General features: G+C 42.6%; 1 protein-coding gene across 2 annotated transcripts in view; it reads right to left on the bottom strand.

Annotated features, from left to right (window-relative positions):
- CSF2RB (colony stimulating factor 2 receptor subunit beta) overlaps window positions 1-16,093 on the bottom strand; it is a 75,555-nt gene that overhangs the window by 27,176 nt on the left and 32,286 nt on the right. For both annotated transcript variants that reach the window (XM_073644373.1, XM_073644374.1), the window contains 5 exons: window positions 13,684-13,835; window positions 11,844-12,009; window positions 7,655-7,811; window positions 3,216-3,376; window positions 859-989 (listed from right to left, as the gene is read on the bottom strand). In XM_073644373.1, coding sequence (XP_073500474.1) covers window positions 859-989; window positions 3,216-3,376; window positions 7,655-7,811; window positions 11,844-12,009; window positions 13,684-13,835 — 767 coding nt within the window. The remainder of the gene's footprint in view (window positions 1-858; window positions 990-3,215; window positions 3,377-7,654; window positions 7,812-11,843; window positions 12,010-13,683; window positions 13,836-16,093) is intronic.

The following is a 16,093-nucleotide window of genomic DNA, read 5'->3' as shown; positions in this document are numbered from 1 at the left end:
ACTCTACAGGTATAACAATAACTACAATAACACTACAGGTATAAAGAGACACTCTTTATGACACATGTATGATGGCCATAGCTAAAGTCACTCTACAGGTGCATAATTACAATAACTTAGAGTCATATTAGAGGTATAAAGAATCACCCTACATGTATAATGACCATAGCTAAAGTCACCGTACAGTTATAAATAGCCTCTCTACAGGTATTATAAGAACAACTAGAGTCATACTACACATATAAAGAGTTACCCTAAAGGTACAGTCATGGGCAAAAGTGTTGGCATCCCTGAAATTGTTACAGAAAATTAAGTATTTCTCCCAGAAAATGATTGCAATTACACATGTTTTGCTATATACAGTAAGTCCTCAGACAGTTCTCTTCTCCTCTTTCTGTTCTCCATGCTTAGTGTGGCGCATACAGACACACACTGCAAAGACTGAGTTAACTTCTCCCCTTTCAGGTGTGATTTCTATGTTGCCCACACTTATTACTTGCCACAGGTGAGTTTGAACAAGCATCACATGCTTGAAACAAAGTTGTTTACCCACAATTTTGGAAAGGTGCCAACAATTTTGTCCAGACCATTTTTGTGTAAAATTATGTCCAATTTGTCTTTTTGTCACAATTTATATTGTGTTGTTCCAATACACATAAAGGAAATAAACATGTGTATAACAAAACGTGTAATTGTAACACTTTTCTGGGTGAAATGCTTAATTTTTTGGAAAAATTTCAAGGATGCCAAAACTTTCACCCATGACTGTATAAGAACAATAAGTAGAGTCACCCTATAGGAGACATTGACCTCCAGTTGGAAAGGGATAGAGAATATAATAACAATCTGTAGGATTACTTGCTTCCAGAAGCATAACTGGTATGTCAGCTTGATTGTGGGATACGCAACCACTGGTGGACTCCATCCCAACTTGTATTTGTAGTTTACCGGGTCCTTTATTTTGAGATCTGTGGGGGGATCAGTCTGGACTGAAACACAGCAAAATACACTGATGTATTACACTAATGATAAGGAAGGACAATTTATAAAATGCAAGGCGTAAGTGAGCTAAATTCTAACACTGGAATACCAAGGTTTACTGTATTTAAAGGGTCGCAACAATTGCATCACTTATTTTCAATAAAAGCCAATAATATTTTGATATACGGAGATTCAGATAGAGCTAAAATTAATGTAGCAAACATCTTCCTCCATACATCCATATGTATGGCCACAAGGTATGTCCTAAATGGACCTTATGTGGCCATTCTCCAAGCGACACAAATTTAAGAATTATTTTGAATGATCACATGTTAACAAGCACCTATAGAGTTTTTGGGTGTGGAAGGAAGAGATGTAAACCATATACAGTTATATGAAAAAGTTTGGGCACCCCTATTAATCTTAAGCTTAATGTTTTATAAAAATTGATGTTTTTGCAACAGCTATTTCAGTTTGATATATGTAATAACTGTTGGACACAGTAATGTTTCTGCCTTGAAATGAGGTTTATTGTACTAACAGAAAATGTGCAATCTGCATTCAAACACAATTTGACAGGTGCATATTACTATATATCCACGGTTATGACCACTAGCAACTAGCTAACTAACTGTGACTTTATCAGTGGATGTAACCATGGATGCCTAAGGTCCTGTGATGCCTGCACATGAGGAAAGAGAGATAGTGAATCAAAAATACGATACTACATTTCTAATTGGATGTATTTGCTAATATTATTATTATTATTATTACACCTACTACATATTGGGATAGGATCTTGGAGATGGGAATACCCCTTTAAATCCGATTTGCATAATAATTTGGAATGCAGTTGTAGAAGAGGATACATTGCATATGAATGTAGATATAAGACAAAAAACAAATGGAGGGAGAGGATCCTGCATGTAACAACTTGCAATTTTCATGGAATAGGAAAATAAGGCAGAAAAAGGGGTGGTAGGAATGTATTATGTTAGTATAGAGGGAGTTTTAGTAGGCATTAAAGTCCAAGAGCGCTAAAAACGCAGGTGAAAAAATGCATGTAACAGCGCTGCAAAAAATGCACATTTTTGCAGCTACATTTTTTTCTGCCAAGAGATGCAGAAATGGTGCAGAAATTTCGGTATCCAAATACTCAACATGTGCACATACCCTTACTTTCAAATGATTTAGCAGCTATGGTGACCAGCTAGGTAATTGAGTAAAGCGCTGCCTCCAGTTCCTATACAGAGCGCAGCAGTCAGAATTAAGTTGTCATCAGCTGCTCTGCTTTGTATAGGCTGAGACTGAGATGACAGAGACTAAGCAAGACAGTACCGAATCATGTGCACTCTACAAGTGCTGCACTGTGCTCTCCCACAGCTCTCTGTCTCTCCTCTCTTCTTATCCTAAGTCATGTGACAAGGCTCGTTAAAGGGTTGATATTGACTTTTAGGATTGCTACATCCAATAGGTGGTGACAGAGATCATGTCCTCTTCCTCTCTGAAGAGGCTACTTGCTTATTTAAGTTTCTAGAGAAGCACTGCTTGGCCTACGAATCTCCTTACGCCAACTTGGCACTTTTCACAAGGAGAAATATCCCCCCTTAGAGCCCCAGTCACAGGCCTTTTGTCTAGCCAAATCAGACCTCCTGCTTTGCGCTGAAGAGGGGCAACATCCTGAAACACACTTCTGCAAATTGAGTTTCTGGTTTGGTTTCTTGTCCTTAGTCATATGACAAGGCTTGTAAAAGGATCAATCTTGATTTGTTAGGATTGCTACCTCCAATAGGTAACCCCAGAAATAAAGTCCTCTTCCTTCTGCAGAGGCTATTTGCATATCTCCTCTCACTTGCAATTTTGAGGAGACCTGCTCCAGAGTTATACAAAAGTTAAAAAAGTTTCCTGCTTAAAAAAATCTATTAACTTTATAAATAATTATAATAATAACACAATAAATATTACAGTTTTATTCACATTTTCCAACTCTAATTAGGATTAAGGGTAGAATTAGGGCTAGGGTAATAAAACTGTCACAAAATACACAAAAGAAACTAATAAAAAGAAATCTAAATAAAACAATGTATATAATATTATTATTATTTTTAAAATTTTATATCAAATTTCAGCAAAGAAAAAAACAAAAATTGAAACAACTAGAGATAATGGGCAAACTATAATTACATTAGAATTTTCTAACTACAACACTTCTATATAAGAAGAATATTACTCACTGTGTTTGAAGGGTTTGAAAATTTTCAGCTCTTCTTGTGGTCGGACTTGAATGTGAAAAGAGCTATGGGCTTGAGAAGAAGGGATTTGGAATGAGCAGCTGTACAATACATACGGCGTCCCATATTTCATTTGTCTTGAAGGATTATTACAGGGCTTTTCTCTGCAAAAGAAAATTCACATTCTCTATTAAAAGGAAACATGTGAGGAGGTTTAAAGTCCCCAAAGTAATAACATTGCTGAAAAGCAAAGTAAAAGACAATTTAAAGGGATTGTCCAGCCTTAGGCTGCAAATCTGCAGTCTCTCTATGTGACTGCAGACTTGTGAATCCTCACATCTCATGCACTGCTCACTGTAAGGATTCACTGCCATCGGGAGCGGGCGGCCATGTGACCATACTTCCAGCCACATTCTAACTAGACTGTGTCTCAATGGCCGCTCCCATCTAGTTGGCATGTGACTGCATATAAGCAAATCTCATACTTGCGGTCACTCCTGGCACCGGCACCAGAGAATCCACATAGAACACAGTGCGCGCGTTGTGAGGATTCACAAGTCTGCAGTCTCATAGAGTGACTGCAGACTTGTAGCTTTAGGCCGGACAAACCTCTTTAAGCAAACCGGTCTGGCCATCAAATTAATATTTCATAACTGGGAGAATCAACTTTCAGTCTTTATGTACAGTAAGTGTGGCTGCAAGTGCATCGAGGGAGGGACAATTCCCATCTAGTGCATGAGTCCTCTTTATTTTCCCCCCTGAGCTTGATTGATGTCTATTTAGTGCTGCTAATAAGGACACATTACGGGCCGAGATTGGACCACAATGCTCGGAATGGCCAGTGGCTCTCCCGACAGCTTAGTAAATTTCTATACAGCTGGCAGGGTGGGGTCCGGAGAGAAGCCGGCCAGTCCGAGCACTGCATTCCTATCTTTGTCCGATATACAGTACAGACCAAAAGTTTTGACACACCTTCTCATTTAAAGATTTTTCTGTATTTTCATGACTATGAAAATTGTACATTCACACTGAAGGCATCAAAACTATGAATTAACACATGTGGAATTATATACTTAACAAAAAAGTGTGAAACAACTGAAAATATGTCTTATATTCTAGGTTCTTCAAAGTAGCCACCTTTTGCTTTGATGACTGCTTTGCACACTCTTGGCATTCTCTTGATGAGCTTCAAGAGGTAGTCACCGGAAATGGTCTTCCAACAATCTTGAAGGAGTTCCCAGAGATGCTTAGCACTTGTTGGCCCTTTTGCCTTCACTCTGCGGTCCAGCTCGCCCCAAACCATCTCGACTGGGTTCAGGTCGGTGACTGTGGAGGCCAGGTCATCTGGCGTAGCACCCCATCACTCTCCCTCTTGGTCAAATAGCCCTTACACAGCCTGGAGGTGTGTTTGGGGTCATTGTCCAGTTGAAAAATAAATGATGGTCCAACTAAATGCAAACCGGATGGAGTAGCATGCCGCTGCAAGATGCTGTGGTAGCCATGCTGGTTCAGTATGCCTTCAATTTTGAATAAATCACCAACAGTGTCACCAGCAAAGCACCCCCACACCATCACACCTCCTCCTCCATGCTTCACGGTGGGAACCAGGCATGTAAATGTAATAATGGGGAAGGGCGTAGCCTTCCCTTGGCACTGAGGTAGTTAAAAGAAGTGTTCCTGTAGTTAGACTTCTCTGAACTGTTGGTAGGCCAAGCTAAGGGGTTAGCTTCAGTGGTCCAGTCAGCAGAGTAAAGGGGGAACTTAGTGCCCTGATCAAGCCTTGAGTGATATAGAGCTTGTTCCTGGCATAATTCCTTGTGGGCTGCAGTACCTGTAAACAGCCACAAGATGCCACTGTCCTGGGTGCAGATGCCAGGACGAGTCTGCTAGCAGTGTTACAGACAGTGATGGGTTAATACTGAATGATGACAGCTCACAGAGGGTGGGCACTTTAGGAAAATCCCTGCTTAGTTTCCAGAAGCAGGAGGAGAGATTCAGTAAGAGATAGGACAGTGAACTGTGCGGGCAGGCTGACTATATAGTGGCTGCTAGGGTAGACGGGAGCTCCATACCCTCAGACAGTGGGATCACCAGTGTGAAAGTCTCCCTACGCAAGAGCAAGAGTCCTGTTAGCCGGCCGGAGAAACTCAAAGGAAGTATTGAGGACCCGGGGCACTTCTAGTCTGCAGGAAGCAGAGGAAGATAAATAGGACTCCTGGCTAAGACGTGGGGGAGAGATATCGGATCCAGATCACTGTTGGTAGTGCAGAAGAGTCTCTTGGGCTAGAGATTAGAGTCACAGAGATGCTTCACTTAAAGAGGGAACCAGGGCTGAAGATGTTGTGAAGCACCTGTGAGAGAGATAATAACCTGTCGGGCCTTATCCATTATATCTGGCTGCAAATACTGTACATATTCCTCTTCCCCAAGTAAAGTCCAAGTTATGGTTAAGAATCTCGTGACCTCTGAATTTATTGCTGCCCTGGTCCCAGAAGAGAAATGCCTGGAGACAGCCGCGATCGGATAGCTTGAAGTAAGTGGAGAGCACCACATACACAGCCACACATCAGAGGGAGGACATGAATTGTTTGTAGGGTGCCAGAGCGAGAGGGGGCTACAGCTCGCCCACGACTACCTCGCTGGGGCACCTTACATAGAGTCCATCCATTCACCTTTTCTGCGTCGCACAAAGACACGGTGGTTGGAACCAAAGATCTCAAATTTGGACTCATCAGACCAAAGCAAAGATTTCCACTGGTCTAATGTCCATTTCTTGTGTTCTTTAGCCCAAACAAGTCTCTTCTGTTTGTTGCCTGTCCTTAGCAGTTGTTTTCTAGCAGCTATGTTACCACGAAGGCCTGCTGCACAAAGTCTCCTCTTAACAGTTGTTGTAGAGATGTGTCTGCTGCTAGAACTCTATGTGGCATTGACCTGGTCTGTAATCTGAGCTGCTGTTAACCTGCGATTTCTGAGGCTGGTGACTCAGATAAACTTATCCTCAGAAGCAGAGGTGACTCTTGGTCTTCCTTTCCTGGGGTGGTCCTCATGTGAGGCAGTTTCCTTGTAGCGCTTGATGGCTTTTGCAACTGCACTTGGGGACACTTTCAAAGTTTGCCCAATTTTTCGCACTGACTGACCTTCATTTCTTAAAGTAATGATGGCCACTCGTTTTTCTTTACTTAGCTGCTTTTTTCTTGCCATAATACAAATTCTAACAGTCTATTCAGTAGGACTATCAGCTGTGTATCCACCAGACTTCTGCACAATACAACTGATGGTCCCAACCCCATTTATAAGGGAAGAAATCCCACTTATTAAACCCGACAGGGCACACCTGTGAAGTAAAAACCATTTCCGTTGACTACCTCTTGTTAATTCATAGTTTTGATGCCTTCAGTGTGAATGTACAATTTTCATAGTCATGAAAATACAGAAAAATCTTTAATTGAGAAGGTGTGTCCAAACTTTTGATCTGTACTGTATATGGCCATCTGATTTTGCCATAGTGGTGCAAAACAAACATCAATCAAGCCCATTGACATAGGATTGTTGAGAAAAGGCCCCACCCTGGATGCACTTGCAGTCTCATATACATAATGACTGACAGCTGGTTTGCTAAGTGATGTCAAATCAAGGAGGTTTTCTTGAACTTGCCTTTTGCTAACCTGCCTGGTACTGTAATTTCTTTGTTAACCCTTAAGCACTTGACAGGCTTCCTTTAAAGGAAAGTCTAGAAAATAATGATCTTATGCATGTTCCCACATTCCGACTGTCTTCACCTTGAGGCCTCATTCACACGTCAGTTTTTCACATACGGGTGCTTTCCGATTTTTTCACAGTTAGTCTATGGGGCTGTTCACATGTCTGATTTTTTGCGGACCGAGTGTTCCATTCAAAATAGCAAAGACATGTCCGATATTGATCCGAGTGTCTGGTCAAGCTTGGCAATACAAGTCTATGGGTCAGTGAAAAATCGGACAGCACTTGGATGCCATCTGTGTGCTGTCCATTTTTCACCGACTGATCGGAGAAGGTGGAGAAACTTTTTATTTTCCCATCAGTGACAAAAGCTGATGAAACTCGGACCAAACTCTGATGAAACTTTGATAAAACGCTGACTATTTTTCTCGTAAGTGAAAAAAACCTGACGTATGAATGAGCCCTTTAGTGGGTATGACTTATCAAACAGGGCACAGCATATATATATTGGCATTTCTAAAAAGTGAGGTCATCACTAATTTGGAAGTGGACATTTTTACATATTTTTAAAAGACAAACTCAGAGGTGAATCTTGACCACAATGAAAAATTTGTATCAGGGTTACCTACTCCCCATATGTCGTTACTGCTGCCTTATTAGGCAGAGGGGTCTTCAGGCACCAGATTTCCTGCACCCATATAGGTAAGCCCCTGAATAAACTCTGCATCCCTATAACATCTTACCCATGGATAGATGTCTTGGTTGTCCCATTTCTGGCACCATCTTTGTAGAACAACATGTAGGACAAAGAACTTAGCTCTTTTCTCACTTCCCAGCTGCACTTCATCTGTGTAACCCCATCATATTCGCAGTGCAGGTTTTGAGGGACAGCTCTGTCCGCTGGAGAAGAGGATAGTAACAAATCAACCAGTGAGATATTTTATATTTTTGCACTATTGATATGTGATATTTTCTGGACAAACAACTCACAACTTCTGAGCATTTTCTCTGCATCTAAACCCAAAACACAGGAATGGGGATTTTTTTTTCAATTTATATTTGACGGAATACTGAATAACAAAGCTAATATATTATACTATTATGTTATATTACTATTCCATGCTTTTATTTGTTGTTTATGTGCCCCCTCTGGTGAGCAAATACTGGAGCCACCCTGCCATCTGGGAAGAATGGACATCAACTTCACTAGTCACAGTTGGAGAGTTCATGTTAACTTCAATGGGGAGAGGGGAAAAAGCCTCTCACACAAGAATAAAGGATTAGACATGTTGAATTCCAACATGCCTGCTCTTACTTTATCCCAACATTTGTCTCACTAAATACACTTAGCACCTTTCCACAGGATAGTTGATAACCGAATGACAACTGGGGAGACATCACCAATCTGGAGATGAGTGGTCAAAAAGTTCTCTGTGTGAATGTTGAGCACTTGCTTGAGCACCACTCCATGAACTTCTATGGGCCTGATTGAGATAGCAGTTGAATCCTCACCATAGAAGTGAATGTAGAAGTGGTCAAGCAAGTGCTCAATTGTTTCACTCACACAGGGAACTTTAGGACACTTTTTTCCTCTATATAAGGGCTCATTCAGACATCAGTTTTTCACGTATGAGTTTTATCTGTGTTTTTCACAGATAGAACTCATAACCATTATAGTTTATGGGGCTGTTAATGACGCGCCAAGGGGATGGGGACGACTCGGTACCCAGGCCTTTGCCTGGATTGGGGATGTCGCGGTGGTCGGCTCCCGGGCCCGTACCCTGGGGTCACTCTTGAAAAAGGGGATTGGAACTTGGATAGGAATAAAAATAAAGTAAATAGTTTGTGATGCCACCTGTGGTACCTGGTAAGGTTTACCAGCGCTGCTGCAGACCCCCGGGGGGTGATGGGATGGCAGCTGGGATGTTTCTGCTCCCCACAGGCGGAGCGGGCCCCCGGGGCAGTGTGGAGTTTGATGGTGGGTGGTGATGCTGGGGCTTGTAGTGCAGGCGGGATGGCGCAGCAGGAGAAACTGACAGAGACAGGGGATTTGCTTCAATACCTTTACTGGTGTGGATGTCAGGTACGGTCCAGGGTACTCAGTAGGATGGGTGCACTTCAGGACTTCTCCCCAGTGAGCGGGTATAAGGCCTCCTGGTCCGTGTCTGCCTCTCTGTATGCTCCTGGCCAGCCTGCAACTGGGCCTTCACCTGTCGCTTGATAGTGGGACCTTCTGCTGGCAACCACTATCCCTGGTCGCCGGGACCTTCATGGTTCCTGGTCCTGTAATGGGTCTAGCTTCAGGTCTGCCAGGGACTTGTAGTCCTCCTGGAATGCCAGTGGTCCCTACTGGATATAAAGGACCCTGTAGGCGCGGACCCAGTGTCCGGTTTGTATATTCGGGTTGAGCCTATGATGCTCCTCTGCCCCTTTCAACTTCTCTCTCCTCTCCTCCTTGCCGTCGGCCACACTCGGTGCCCTCAGAACTCAGCAGCAGACGTGCTGCGTCTTCGCTGCTCTCAGCGTCAGCACGCTCTCAGACTCTCTGATTCTGTATGACTGACTGACCTTCCTCCATATATATATGTCCCTAATGGGCTCCCTCTGGTGGTATGAGGTGGAAGGGTGGAGGTGTTTGTATGTAGTGAGGGCCTCTTGTGGAGAAGTCCATCCATGCACCCTGGGTCCTGTGGTACCTGTGAACAGCAGGGTGCCACATTAACATCTCCTTGTATTTTTGGGACTGAGTGGTCTGAGTGGTCTGCACAAATCAAGGAGACCTGTCTGATTTTGATCAGTGTATGCAACTGTTCACATGTCCATGATTTTTTGCAGACCGAGTAATCCGTGCAATATCGTGTAGACATGTCTGATATCAACATCCATATGCTGTCCATTTTTGCCAGACTGTTTGATCGGAGAAGCTGGAGAAACCATTACTGTTTATTTCTTTATCATCAGAGCAAAAACTGATGACCAAATTCTGATGGTAAAAAACTGACCAAACTAAAAACACTGATAAAACCCGGACCGTTTTTGAGAACAAAAAATATCACTGACATCTGAATGAGCCCTAAATATTGATCCAACCATTGGCACATATTGTGCTTTAAATCTGATGTCAGGCCATCAAAGATCGTCTAGGCTCTGCGAAATAAATGTTGCAGTGAGAAGTGATCATGGCAATCATTTTTCTCACAACCATGACTTCTTAAAGGGAATCCGTCACCAGATTTTCGCTACTTCATCTAAGAGCAACATAATGTAGGAAAAGAGACCCTGATTCCAGTGATGTCTCACTTAGTTTACTGGGTGCAGCAGTTGTGACACAATCAGAGTTTTTAGATGAAGCAGAGCTCAGAAAGCTAACCCCGCCCACAACACAGTTTTCTGTGTACATTGTCTATTAACAATGCATTTCTTATTAGAGGAGGGGACGTGGTCAGACCAGGACTCACATGAGCTGTAGTCCAGGCAGTGATAATCTCCTGGTGATAAGACATTCATTGTATGGAAACAAGAGTACACAGCCTAATAAGTGACCCATTCCTGAAATCTGTGTCTCAGCCCCTACTACGTGTTGCCCTCAGATTACATAATAAAAAAAAACTGCTGACAGATTCCCTTTAACATGCAGCCACTTCTAGACTAGATCATCTAGATACCAAATATTGGACAAAAAAGTCGAAAAATCCAAAGTTATACCAAAAGTTTACCCTCATCTTCCCCTACCTCATCCCATTTGGATAGAAAAAAGTTAATTTTTTCCACCACTGACATTATTATGAGAACATCAGTTTTCCCATATGTCATTAACAATGAAGTCAATCAGATGACGGATGAGAAGCACAAGAGGTGCTGTGAGTGTGAAAAAGCAGTAGATGCCTAAAGAGGTTGTCTCATTTCTAGAACTCCTTTTTAATATGAAACTATTTTTGCAGAGGGAAGCTGCAGGAGCAAAATCATATTACTTTTAAAAAGGCTGTCTGGGACTTATCATCATTATTATTATTTATTTCTTTTAAAGGGAATCTGTCACCAGGTTTTTTCTATCCCACCTGGGAGCAACACCATTGACAACAACACACACACAGTTCTTGGGTCCCAAAGATGACAGTACCTGGGCGCATCAGGAGTGCCTCCCCCATTGTACAACAGTGTGATAATAAGGCTATTTTCAATGGTTGTCACTTTTTAAGGGGCTTTCCGATCTCATAAACTGGTGGTACATTGCTAGGATATTCTATCAATTTCTGACCTAAAGTCCAAACTGTAACCAGTACTTTAAAGTAACGTTTTGAAATAAGCTGTCCTGTGTGCGCACAAGAGAAACAAGACTATCTCTGTCCATTATATCTCTGGTATCTGGAATTTTCACCAGTTTTCTCCTCTGCAGGCTCTATATCTTAATTTGCAATTGACTCTGAGTTGGTGGGAGGAGAGGAGCAGCTATAATGTGTATCATACACTGCACAGGACACAGAGAGCAATTCCAGCTCTTCATTCCTTTCTTAGTGCAGCCAGAAGCAGCAATAGCATGGAGAAAATTATTCATCAGTACTGATCAGTGTGGATGTGAATCCAGCTCAAGGGTGAGGTAAAAGCACGATCTTTCTGTGTCTCCCTCTACCTGTTTATAACAACAGAGAACGTGCTGCTGTTTGCAGTAGCCTGTTCACATGCTCGAAATCTAAGATGCAGAGTGTGAATCTGCTCTAAATCCACAACATTCTTATAGCTAAATCCACACAATTTGGTGCTGGTTTCGCTATGGATTTTCCAAGTAGACATATGCAGGAGGTTGTAAGCAGAGAGAATGTAGTTGCTGATAGATTTGCACAGCAACAGGAAATAAGTTTCTAGGTTGTAAATAGAGGAGTTTACTACATTTTGTTAAAGGTCTGTATATATCTCTGTTTTGTCCATAAATACCTTCTTCAGGCATCGTCCATGCTATATTGTCACTCCAGGCACTACGGTACAATTGGCCTTTGTCTGGGACACAGCGGACTCTGAACAGGTAGGTGTTCCCGGGGACAAACTGCTGAGGACTGAAGCTGAGTTCTGTCTTTCCCATAACATTGAGTAAAGCAGCGTCCTGAAGGGTGAAGAGTAAAATTATATACATACACCAAGAGACATAGCTCCAGCTCATGAGGTTCAGATAAGGGGAACTCCGCAAAGTATTCATGCACATGATAACAGGAATTCACCACATCTGAGCAAAATGGTCCGATTGTTCTGATCAGAGTTTTATAAGAGTAGCATCAGTTTCTCTGGGATGTTGAAAGAAAAAAAAAGTTTAAAAACTTTCTCCACTTTTTCCATTCTTTCTTTCTGTGAAAATCGGACCTCACTCAGATGTCATGTGACTTTTTTCATGGACCCATAGACTTTCATTGACGATTTTGATCTGACACTCAACTCAAAATTGGACATCTCTCCAATTTTTTCCTAAGATTGCTCAGTCCGAGGAAAAAATTGTAAGTGTGCACAGCTCCATAGAATATCATTGGTACGAGTGCTATCCGTGAAAACCACAGATACCACTTGTCTGAGATCTTTGATCGCGTGCATGAGCCCTAACTAAGCACTATAGCAAGGTTCTTTGACACTAGGTATATGCTGGATCTGGAACTATTAGTATATCTTAGCTCTAAGGCTGGTATTATTACACTATGTAAACAATTGCCCCGAGTCATTAATACTGGCGTTTTATATCCCAATCTTATTGGGAGGCGTGCTGGAATAAGATGTGCCAAATCACTTAATTATTACGATGCATCTTATCAGTGGCGAGTGCCTCTGTGTGCCTAGCCAGAAATGTTACTCTAGTCAGGGACTGGAAAAACATTTCTGGCATAAGAAATGTGGACACTTTTGCTGAGTTTGTTGGGCACTCAATTCCGACTCTTCCCAAGCTTCACCCATTTTGGCAGAGCTGCTTCAAACTGTCTCGAAATCGCCAAAAGTTGCAACATTTTTGTGCAAAAATGTTGTGACTATTCAAATTGCTTTATGCCAGTGTTTAAACACTTTAATATATTGGCCCCACTGTGCCTGGTACTATTTATACACTATAGGACATACTTATGAATACTGTCAAATTTTTCGGGCCCCGATACACATTGGACTAAAGGCAGCTGAACTTGATGATATCGGCAGGATTGTCCAACAGTCTAATGTATGAGTATGAGAGTCTTCTGACTCACCCCTAAAAGTTGGTGTTGGAAGAGAAAAGGATCTGATCTGCAGAATTTCAGGGGTCCATCTTTTTGTTTTTACTGGAGATAAGCAGCTGCTGATGGAGTCTGGCAGCGGCTCTCTCATAGAGAACACAGGCGCGCTCTGCTGAGTCCATCTTTCCTGTGTATGAGGGAATCGGGAGGGATACCTGTCGGTGAAGGATCATTTTGCCAACTACTATCTTATGTATTTAATGACCTTTAGTCGGTGCACACTTTGACTGTCTTAAAAATGCTCTTAGATCTATTAAATTCTGATGCATTTAGATTGTTGAATATGCCCCTATGTCTGGTAATATTATCGAAACTATGCAATATGTACTATTATTGTATCTGTGCACTTTGCCTGGTATTATTACACAATCTGTACACTATGTCTGGAGTTATTAAACCGTGTCGGGTCCTATTTTGGTGTCTGTGCTTTGTACTGTTTCTAATACAGGATGTATCCACTATGGTTGATACTGGTGTAGTTCTGTATCACCCCCGACCCAACTCCCAGACCCGTATAGTAGATCTAACGATACCTCCCAAGACTCCCAGTCCTTTCTGTAGTATGTGACTTGGTATAGGAGATTTTCAGAGTAGACATTTTCAGACATTCTCCAGCGTACAATTATTGAACCATTATTTGAACCAGACTCTTGGACCATTAGCTCTTTTGGTGGTGGCATCCGAACTGCAAAATTAAAAATTATTCATCGTTAATGGACAAAATGTAAAGTATGACTCCTTCTTTCTACAATGCTCATCTATCTTTTCAAGCACAAGAAGGAGTACACTGCGCAAAAAAATAAAGGGAACACTCAAATAACACATCCTAGATCTGAATGAATGAAATATTCTCATTGAATACTTTGTTCTGTACAAAGTTGAATGTGCTGACAAAAAAAATCACACAAAAATCATCAATGGAAATCAAATTTATTAACCAATGGAGGCCTGGATTTGGAGTCACCCCCAAAATTAAAGTGGAAAAACACACTACAGGCTGATCCAACTTTGATGTAATGTCCTTAAAACAAGTCAAAATGAGGCTCAGTATTGTGTGTGGCCTCCACGTGCCTGTATGACCTCCCTACAACACCTGGGCATGCTCCTGATGAGGTTGCGGATGGTCTCCTGTGGGATCTCCTCCCAGACCTGGACTAAAGCATCCGCCAACTCCTGGACAGTCTGTGGTGCAACGTGACGTTGGTGGATGGTGTGAGACATGATGTCCCAGATGTGCTCAATCGGATTCAGGTCTGGGGAACGGGCGGGCCAGTCCATAGCTTCAATGCCTTCATCTTGCAGGAACTGCTGACACACTCCAGCCACATGAGGTCTGGCATTGTCCTGCATTAGGAGGAACCCAGGGCCAACCGCACCAGCATATAGTCTCACAAGGGGTCTGAGGATCTCATCTCGGTACCTAATGTCAGTCAGGCTACCTCTGGCGAGCACGTGGAGGGCTGTGCGGCCCTCCAAAGAAATGCCACCCCACACCATTACTGAGCCACTGCCAAACCGGTCATGCTGAAGGATGTTGCAGGCAGCAGATCGCTCTCCACGGCGTCTCCAGACTCTGTCACGTCTGTCACATGTGCTCAGTGTGAACCTGCTTTCATCTGTGAAGAGCATAGAGTGCCAGTGGCGACTTTGCCAATCCTGGTGTTCTGTGGCAAATGCAAAGCGTCCTGCATGGTGTTGGGCTTGTGGGCACAACCCCCATCTGTGGACGTCGGTCCCTCATACCACCCTCATGGAGTCGGTTTGGAACCGTTTGTGCAGACACATGCACATTTGTTGCCTGCTGGAGGTCATTTTGCAGGGCTCTGGCAGTGCTCCGCCTGTTCCTCCTTGCACAAAGGCAGAGGTAGCGGTCCTGCTACTGGGTTGTTGCCCTCCTATGGTCCCCCTCCACGTCTCCTGGTGTACTGGCCTGTCTCCTGGTAGCACTTCCAGCCTCTGGACACTACACTGACAGACACAGCAAACCTTCTTGCCACAGCTTGCATTGATGAACCATCCTAGATGAGCTGCACTACCTGAGCAACTTCTGTGGGTTGTAGAGTCCGTCTCATGCTACCACGAGTGTGAAAGCACAACCAACTTTCAAAAGTGACCAAAATATCAGCCAGAAAGCATTGGTACTGAGATGTGGTCTGTGGTCCCCACCTGCAGAATCACTCCTTTATTGAGGGTGTCTTGATAATTGCCAATAATTTCCATCTATTGTCTATTTAATTTGCACAACAGTATGTGAAATTGATTGTCAATCAGTGTTGCTTCCTAAGTGGACAGTTTGATTTCACAGAAGTTTGATGTACTTGGAGTTATATTCTGTTGTTTAAGTGTTCCCTTTATTTTTTTTGAGCAGTGTATAACTCCGTAAGTCTTGTTTCCAGTTTGGTTAAAATTTGGTTGACGAGGAATCATTTGCTAAACGCGATGGCATAAAGATCAGATATACAATTAATGTCTAATTAATGTGGTTCCATAGTCAGTTGCCAACCATGTGGCCTCTTGAACAAGCTGAGAAGAGCTGACAGGAAATGAAATGCCATAGAGCTTTCCTATGAAATTGGTGGAGGCAACAATAGTTAGAACCTTACAGATTGAACATTGATGACATATCCTAACATTTGTATTCAGAAAAGTCATTTGAAATGAACCTATCACATCAGTAAATGCTATTTACCTGCAGATATAGGGTTAATCTGCAGGTTTATTGAATTACAATGTTGCCTGAATGTCTTACTGAAAGTGCAGCTACCAAGAGAAAATGAATTTATTTCCTCCCAGGAGCCGCTGGCTTTCAGTCATGGCTGGCGCACACAAAGTGGCTGCAGTCACAGCTCACAGAACCCTCAAGAAGACCATTTGTCAGTCGCTTTTCATCTCAAAGTGATGTCACTGTACTGTTATAGGGGTTGGAGATCGGTTTCTGCAGCA

The sequence above is a fragment of the Phyllobates terribilis genome, unplaced genomic scaffold (genome assembly GCF_046119375.1).
Source record: "Phyllobates terribilis strain yellow unplaced genomic scaffold, ASM4611937v1 Scaffold_8__6_contigs__length_399053987, whole genome shotgun sequence".
NCBI lineage: Eukaryota > Metazoa > Chordata > Amphibia > Anura > Dendrobatidae > Phyllobates > Phyllobates terribilis.
Note: the sequence above shows the minus strand (reverse complement) of the source record. Positions and strands in the feature narration are given on the sequence as shown.